Source organism: Gambusia affinis, linkage group LG04 (genome assembly GCF_019740435.1).
Source record: "Gambusia affinis linkage group LG04, SWU_Gaff_1.0, whole genome shotgun sequence".
NCBI classification, from domain to species: domain Eukaryota; kingdom Metazoa; phylum Chordata; class Actinopteri; order Cyprinodontiformes; family Poeciliidae; genus Gambusia; species Gambusia affinis.
In genome coordinates this window covers 5,989,278-5,998,395 of record NC_057871.1, presented here as the reverse complement: position 1 = coordinate 5,998,395, position 9,118 = coordinate 5,989,278, and the positions used below count along the sequence as shown (strand labels likewise).

The following is a 9,118-nucleotide window of genomic DNA, read 5'->3' as shown; positions in this document are numbered from 1 at the left end:
TGATTATTGGGTATCCAAAACCATTTTTAATTTCATTTTTAATTTCTGTTTTTATTCCAACGGGCTGAAATTTTTCATGAAATATTATTTTAAAAACAAGTTGTTTTACAATGTAGTTGGTTAATAGATCACATAATTCTGTAAAGAAATCTATTTATTTTAAAATTGCTCAAATAAAAGTAAAAAGTACAGCATACTCCAAAAAAATATAATTGGAAAAAACATATTCAAGTAAATGCAACTAGTTTCTTCGTGCCTATGCGTTGTTTCGTCGTCTTTCTAAATTAATCTTGTCCTGCGAGCCACCTAGCATTTTAGCCAATCAGAATGAGTTTCGCCTCTGACTCCGCCCCCTCGCTGTGACTCGTGCTGTGGTGTTTTGACTGCAGCACGTGAGCCCCATCCGCGGTACATGGAGTTCCAGCACGAGCAGCAGAGGGGAGATGTCCAGGAAAAGAGCCGCAGAGTCGGTGTCGGTGCCCTGCAGCACCCCGGAGAGGAAGCGGGCCTGCTGGGGCGTTCTGATCAGCCAAGGTCGGTACTCTTATAGCTTTTCAAAACCAGAACGGATGAAGAAAAGAAGATTGAAATACGAAATACAGAACAACATGTTGAACTTGTGATGCATTCAGTGTTTGACTGCGCAGTTGTGGTATATGTTACGGCTAAATAAGACCTAATGGCGCAAGCCTAAAATACCCCCTACAGCTGATCCTAACGTAATCTGAAAACAACACATGTTAAGACTAAATAAAACTGTAGAATAAACTCAATAAAATTACATTAAGTGCCCATCTTCTGGGCTAAATTAGACAATTTACTGGATTACTGTAATAAGTGCTCTTTATATTATGCTCTTTCTTACCCTGATGTTTTCGTAAGTACGTAGACCTGTCATAAAAAGCAATAAATCAATTAATCGCATGATAAATTAAAACAAACTCAATAATTTCCATTTACACGATTAACCGTTTTTCTTTTTCTACCAAAAAAAAAAAAAGATGACAAAAGTCTTCAATCTGGAGTTTTGGTCTCAACTAGCCCTTTTTTGAAGCACAAGTTTCGCTTTCAGAACCTTCATAATTAATTTTATTTATTTTTTTCTGTATTTTCGTTTGTTTATTTTGGATATTTAAAATGTCTTCCAGTTCCATTGTTAAATGTTTATTAGAATTTAAAGTTTATTGAGCTTTGAGAATGTGTTCTTTTGCCATAATAATTATATTGCTTGAACATAGTTTCAAAACAACAATATTATATTTTATCACAATAACTTCTGCAAAAATTATGGTTCAGCAAAATTTCTTGTATTTTTGTTCAGTAGAGTACAAGTACGACTGTGGGTACACTGTAAAAACGATTCTGTGGTTCCAACTAATATGTTATACAAAATATCATTAGTTTAATTACTTTCTTAAGTTTGTGGCAGTTATTTATTTAAATCTGTTTTCAGGTTGGTTTAAAACTGTTTGATGTAAAATATGCTATATTCCAGTTTAATAAAACAAAATATTGAATTAAATTGAGCTAAATTGAATTTAGCTTAATATAAATAGGCAGTTTTAAATACATTTTTATAATTAATTTATATAAATTTAAAGAATTCATTTTTTTTCAAAATTAATTTGTTTCAATTATAGTTAATTTATATTTTCTATTTGAATATACTTAATATTAAATGTATGAATGCGAAACATTAAAAATTACTTAACATTGAATCCAAAGCAGTAAATTCTAATGAATAGTATTGATTTTAATGTTTTACTTTAATTTTTTTGAGTAGATTTGGGATATTCTCTTTTTACAGTGTACTCAGGTGACTTTTAAAGCTACCTAGGGGAATTTCTGTTGTCAATTATTTACAAAATAGATATGACACTGAGCCAGGAACAAAGCCAGGTGGATTTTAAATGTTCACTTTCATTTTTGTCTGAAGTTAGAGCTTGGATCATGGAATGATTTCAGGCATTTAAACTTTGTCTTTCATTTGCAAATCAGAAAATAAACATCTGAATTGCCTTTTGAAAACCCATCTTACAGGTGTGTAAGATTTAACAAGCTGTGAATTGCCACAAGCACAATGGTTAAATATTTTTGATACAGCCACTATCAGTACATTTTTGTGCATTTTAGTAACATCATTAAAACATGTGAAACCTTTCTGGTTGGCATATGTACACCAGAATATTTTCTATTAATTTTTCTCACTGCAAATGTTCCAGTGTTTTCTTCTACATAAATAAACTGCATCACTCAACCAAACGATAAGAAGCAATTTTATTTTAGTTTTCTGCATCCTGAATGTCGTTCAGTATGGTAATAGTTGAGTTCATGGAAGTGGTTCTTAAAGCATAGTAGTTTTTAGAACTACTCGAATGTATTTTTCTGTTTTTTAAAAGAAATTATAAATCTGTGTTGTTTCCAAGTGTCAACAGGAAAATGATACAAAACATCAGGCAAATAATCGCAGGATTGGTTCACTAAACACAAAATCACTGAGACAAGATGAAAAATCAGTGAAATAAAAGAAAACATAAACAGTAAACAGAAATAAATATGACTCTTAACAAAACAAATCCAAAACACAAACAATGAGAATAACTGAACTAGCACAAAGAATAAATTTAAAATATCAAGACATAAGAAACAAACAAGGAAGAACTGAAAAGAGGAAACAACATTGCAAAAACACAAAATCTTACCAAGTACATCTTAAATTAGACAAAACTAACATTTAGACAAAAATGACTGTGCAAGATTTTGTGTTTTTGCAGTGAACTAAAAGTAAAGGTCTTAAGAAATGGGTAATAATAAAAAGTTTTGTTGGTGTGTTTGGGGATTTGTTTGTTTCCAGGGTCGTGGGCAGATCGCTCTCCGCTCCATGACGCAGCGTCTCAGGGTCGCCTGCTGATCCTGCGCAGGCTGCTGGCTGAGGTAGGACCATCAGGCTAAGACCAACTTAAAACAAAACCACACATTTTTCTAAGAAAACTACTCAACATCACTTAGTAAAACATTACACAGTGGAAAACCAATAAGTGAACTAGTTCAATCTACATTCTTGTCTTTTGTTTAATATTAACCTTGTTGACTGTGAGGAATCTGTAAAAACCGTCTATCCCGTACATTGCCCCCCTAGTGACGTAGAGTGATAATTACACAGCCTTGTTTGTATATGATGTGAGTCTTAACAGTTGTCAGTTTTATTGGTTTTTCTCTGATCTGACCACATCCATCAGCGACCAGATAAATATTGACTGCATCTGTGTTTTTGCAGGGAAATCAAGTAAACATCAAGACCATTGACCAAGTGACGCCCCTCCATGAAGCCTGTCTGTCTGGACACGTGGCATGTGTCAGGGCGTTGCTAAGTGCTGGAGCTAATGTAAGTACTGATACTTTCAGTTTCATTTCCAGGCATAATATGGTTGTTTAATGATGGGTGATCCTGCAGGTGAATGCTGCCACCATCGACGGCGTCACTCCCCTGTATAACTGCTGTGCATCAGGGAGCGTCGGGTGTATGGAGCTGCTGCTGCAGAATGGAGCGCACATGCACACACTTCACACACACTTCCCTTCGTGTATGCATGAAGCCTGCAGGAGAGGTAAGTACACACAGCAGAAACCTTGTGTGTATTAAAGTATCTTCCTTGTAGACAAATACGCCCAGTTGTGTTCAGAATGTCAATGCATTTAGATTAAGGCAGAGGTGTCCAACCTTTTTGTTACCTGGACACTGTTTTTTGTTTGACTAAAACACAACGTTTCATTGAGGATTTTGTTCCTGCTCAACAGTAAACTAAGCATTAAATACTTTAATTAAAGAAAATAGTCAGTTTTTTTTTATTGGAAAGGAATGTGTAGGAAACGTAAGTACAAAATTTTGAAAAGGTTTCACATAATTTCACTTTACTCATTTATTTTGGGCTTGACTGAAGAAACCTGAAAAAGTTGATTTCTTTATTGAAAAAGGTCTTAATAGTTTTATTCTAATTGAATTAAAAAAGTCTCAACCTGCATCAACCACCTGCGCTTGTTTGACAAATTTGGAACAGTCATGGGCCGCACAAAATCGGTTCAGGGGCTGCAAATATGCACAAATGGGTAAAATAAAACAATGTGTATCTTTTAGTCTACACAGATACTATTTTCTTAACAAAAACTGTCAAAAATACATACAAATACGCATAAAGGGTCTGTTTCACTTACTCACAGCCTAGCTAAGCAACGTTGTTGGAATCAACTCACTCTCATTCCTTGGTTACCTAGCAACAACTCATTTACTCTTTGGTCACCTAGCAACGGCCTAGTGAGTAACTGGGAGCAGAAGTTTAAGGTTCCTCCTCATAACAGCTTTTTGTTTTCTTATTTTGCTCTTTCCTTTGGTTTGTTATTTCTTCTTAATTCACGTAAAGCACTTTGAATTGCCTTGTTGCTGAAAATGTGCTTGTCAGGTTCAAACACCTATCAAAGACAAAATTGATTAAACACAAGAAAGACAAGAGAGATGGATTCTGAATACTCGCGAGGAGAACAGACAGAGATGTGCTTTCAGTTACAATCTCCTACCGCTCTGAAATCAGATATGCCTGCTCCTCTCTTTTTATTGCATTTAGGATCCCTCTCACATTGGGCGCTGCAACTCTCAAAGGGCGGGGAAAACAAATCATCACAGAGTTGCAGCGCTAATGACAATCACTATCTAGACACATGTTATCTACACACTAGATTCTTCGTTTCCAGGCACGGCATTGAGCAGAACAAGTTGTATGGCTTCACGGCGACGGCTTTATTGCTATCTAACAGGTCAAGGAGAGACGAGTTTCCGGCCCGGCCATAAACTCTGCTGGAAGCGGTTGTCACTGCTTTCTCCCAGGAAGGCCTCAGGAAGGAATCAAAGTTATTCAACACACAGAAATATTCTCTATACTAAGATTAAAATGAAGTAAAAGCATATAAGTAAAAACATTATAAAGGTATAACTATAAAGCTACATGAACAACAAATAATTGATAATACCAATAATACAATTTACCCAACAGTGCTAGAAATATAAATAAAATTACCTTGGAGTGATGTGGAGTGAAAACTGTTGACAGAAGAGAAAAGGTTGCACCACCAGTGTGGTCGTATTTCAGATGTTTAAAACAAAGAACAAAAAAATAATTTAATTTAATTTAAACTCATGTATCGTTTCATATCAGCCTTAATGTAAATAAATGAATTCAAATGGATCCAAATTGTGTTCTGTATAAGTTGTTTTTATAAGCTTTTTGTCATTGTGTCATCCAGGGAACAGCCAGTGTGTGGAGACCCTGGTTTCTCATGGAGCAGATCCAGACGGTCAGGTCCCTCACCTGGGCTCCCCTCTCTACGTGAGCTGCCTGCACCGACACACAGCCTGCTCAAAGGTTTTGTTGAACAAAGGTGTGACTTTTCTCTGTCTGTGTAAAGGTTTTCTTTATAATGAAAGCTTTCCAGTTGCTTTCTGCAACCGAGTATTAGGGCCAAGTTAATGAAAAAAAAAATTAATTACAAGAAAAAAGCCATGATATTGCGAGAAAATGTCATACCAATTCAAAAAAAGTTGTAGTAACACAAGAATAAACTCATAATATTATTATATTGTATTAATATTATACTATATTATATAATATTATATTGTAATATTAGTAGAATGAAGTAGTAATTTTATAAAACAATCAATTAATATTATTTATAAAGCACCCTTAATACTAAAAGCAGCTTAAAGTGCTGCATGGATTAAAAAAATAAACCCACAAAATGAAGACAAGCTTGTACTCACCCCTCTTCCACACGGAAAAACACACAACTGTTTGGAAAATGTATCATCTGAACCGAAATGATCCAGTTTAGGACACGCAGTTAAAAAGATGGGTCTTGATAATGGTCATAGAAAAATAACAAATAAATATTCCTTGTTCTGCTAATATTATGACTTTATTAACATAATATTATGACCAAAAACAATCTTAGCCTGGTATTTATTTGGATTATTTTTATTGGTCTTTAAAATACAAACATTTTCACATGACTTTATATGTATTTTTTAAACATCAAATGATTGACACTCAGTATTTGAGTAGCCTTTTTACCAAATACTTTTTTACTCTTACTTGAGTACAACCTTTGGGTACTCTACCCACCTCTGGCTGGCCCTGAGCATGGTACTGTAGTTGGGACGTTTATTTTGCCCTCCTCCCGTCATCCAGGAGCCAGTGTTAATGCAGGGAAAGGCGGTGAAAGCCCTCTGCATGTAGCTGCCAGACAGGACAGCACAGATCTGGTGTCGGTTTTACTTGACCATGGCGCTGAAACCAAGCTCAGAGACGGAAACGGCCAGCGGCCTTTAGACCTCGCTCCGCCTGGTGGAGAAACACACCAGCTGCTGGTGGCATTCGAAGGTACGCCTGAATTGCTGTAATGATTTTTAAACTGGATGAAAACACCTGAACCGGCTCTGTTTGTCTCCAGCGTCCCCCAGGAGTCTCTGCCAGCTGTGCCGTCTCCGGATCAGGACCGTGATTGGGCGAGCCAGACTCAAGCAGCTTCCTCTCCTCCCTCTTCCTTCACTTCTCACTCAATATTTGGAGCACACATAGAGCCATAGGCTGCATGCTCTCTTTTAGTTTTCTGTCTCCAATGCAAAAACAGAAAATATTACCAAGTATTTTTGGTCTAGTTTCTAGTGCAAATATCTCAGTGCACCTGAAATAAGATAAAACTGACTTAGAAGTAACTTCTAAGTCAGTAAATAAGTCCTTAATATTAATGAAAAAGTACTAGTGATAAGTACTTCAATAGATTTTTCCGTTTTATTTCACTTATAACTAGTACTTTTTCATCAAGATTTGGGAATTGTTGACTTAAAAGGGCAATATTATGTATTTTCCAGGCAAATAGTGCCATTTTATAGCACCATCAACTAACTATGTTAAGTTTAGTTGTTATAAAAATTATATATAAGTCAAATATGACTCAAAAGAAATTTTACGTCCTAATTTAACACCTTGAAATTGGGCCTCTGTCTCTTTAAAAAGTCCTGCTTTTTCTGAAACTCCAGCTACAGTGGATCATCACAACATGGCTTCTCTATTAACCCTTTAACAATGTTTTTACCAGCGCTGCACTGGGAAGTAGCTCTTATAATGAGCTCAGCAGAGTTCCACCAGCTGTTTGCTAATTACTGCTGGCTAGTCTGAAGGATCTGAGTGGGGCAGTTGTACGGGAGGCCAGCTCTATGAGGCAGAAGCTTGTAAACTGCAGCTCAGAGGAGGAGCTGCATCCCAAACAGTGACATCGGACCACTTTTTTTCAGTAACGAGTAATCTAACGCATTGCTGTTTCAAATCCAGTAATCAGACTACAGTTACTTATCAAAATCATTTTGCGTTGCTGTGCGTTACAGCAACAAAAATGTAAACAATGAAGGGAGGTGCGCATTTTGTTGGTAGAAAAACAGAAAGTGCTTTGAGTTTTTGTCACCAAATCCGATTATTATAAGCGGCTGTGGGCTTTTTTTTTTTTTCTTTCTTTAAGTCGCAGGTTAAATTTTCGATTAGCCACTTGAATTTTAGCATGACTGCCATTTTTCAGAATAATTTTTTTTCAAGTGTTTAGTGCTTTGGAAAATCTGTTCCCCTCCTGGCCTTTGGGGGCGCTGCATCAAGAACTACTGAAGGAAACAACATGAAAACCTCTGAAGAAGAAAATGAGCACGACTTCCTTCTTCACTAAATGTAAACAAAATTGGAGGCCTCAGATTTTAGCGGTTGTAAATTTTCTTTTTGGCTTTGGCTAAAAGCTATAATGAAAACGAAGTTATTATTTTTGGACCTAAAGAGGAACGATCTAGAGTCAGTGCACAGCTTCAGTTATTACAACTAAAAATCAGCGATCAGGCCAGAAACCTGGGAGTAGTGATGGACTCTGACATGAACCTTCAGAGCCACATAAAGACAGTCACAAAGATGGCCTACTATAACCTGAAGAACATTTCCAGGATTAAAGGACTAATGTCTCAGCCAGATCTAGAGAAACTCATCCATGCATTTATCTTCAGTCGCATTGATTATTGTAACGGCGTCTTCACAGGTCTGTCCAACAAATCAATCAAACAGCTGCAGCTGATCCAGAATGCTGCTGCTCACGTTCTCACTAAAACCAGGAAGATAGAGCACATAACACCAGTTTTAAAGTCTCTCCACTGGCTCCCTGTAGCTCAAAGAATAGAGTTTAAAATATTGTTGTTAGTCTATAAATCACTGAATGGTTTAGCACCACAACACATTAAAGATTTGCTGCTGTTGTATCAACCTTCCAGAACTCTCAGGTTCTGGTTCTGGTCTGCTCTGCATTCCGAGAACCAGAACCAAACGAGGAGAAGCAGCATTCAGCATCTATGCACCATAAATCTGGAACAAACTTCCAGAAAACTGTAAAACATCTGAAACACTGACTTCCTTTAAATCTCAACTAAAAACCCAACTGTTTAGAGTTGTATTCGAAACGTAATCAATTGCAAATTTATTGACGGAATCTGACTATGTTGTGTTTTTATTGTTGATTCTATGTTGCATTGTGTTTTTGTGTTTGATTTGATGTAAATCACTTTGACATGCCTTGCTGCTGAAATGTGCTATACTAATTAAATTTGATTTGATTTTGATTTGATAATCCATTTCTCCTGCTAGCGCTAGGCTAGCACATTTGTTTTGGTTGTATTTGCCCAGAAGGCCTTGCACTGTAGTTGACTTCCTGCTTTTTGAGCGGTCTGTGGTCCGATTGATGTTCACAAGCCGTTCTGTCTACAGCTACAATACATAATGTAATGCTGCATTCACATATGGACTAGCGTCGTCTACTGTTAGCTACAGGCTAACTACGGCTAGCGGCATCTAATCTTATCTAACAAAAAAGTATGTATTTGCAAGCTTTCTAACGGTTAGTAACCCAGTTACAACTTCACAAGTATTTATGTAAATATTGTATTTTTTTTCCTCCAGAATAAACTAAAAACAAATATTTGATTGGATCACTTAAGTCTGTAAAGAACTATTTACATCTTATGTATTTATAATTTTTTAAAATTATT

General features: G+C 36.2%; 1 protein-coding gene across 1 annotated transcript; it reads left to right on the top strand.

Moving 5' to 3' along the window:
* Positions 1 to 348: 348 nt before the first annotated feature.
* Positions 349 to 9,030, top strand: LOC122829164 (ankyrin repeat and SOCS box protein 5-like). Its single transcript, XM_044113511.1, has 7 exons — positions 349 to 534; positions 2,855 to 2,934; positions 3,278 to 3,385; positions 3,455 to 3,608; positions 5,296 to 5,430; positions 6,237 to 6,428; positions 6,499 to 9,030. Exons 1-7 carry the CDS (start codon positions 444 to 446, stop codon positions 6,624 to 6,626), a joined length of 888 nt encoding a protein of 295 aa, XP_043969446.1. The 5' UTR covers positions 349 to 443; the 3' UTR covers positions 6,627 to 9,030.
* Positions 9,031 to 9,118: the final 88 nt, after the last annotated feature.

Excerpts from the sequence above, each read along its gene's own strand:
- LOC122829164 (XM_044113511.1), top strand. The coding sequence starts at position 444 with ATGTCCAGGAAAAGAGCCGCAGAGTCGGTGTCGGTGCCCTGCAGCACC. Across the intron at positions 535-2,854 it reads GGGCGTTCTGATCAGCCAAG|GGTCGTGGGCAGATCGCTCT; the intron begins GTCGGTACTCTT and ends GTTTGTTTCCAG. Across the intron at positions 3,609-5,295 it reads GCATGAAGCCTGCAGGAGAG|GGAACAGCCAGTGTGTGGAG; the intron begins GTAAGTACACAC and ends TGTGTCATCCAG.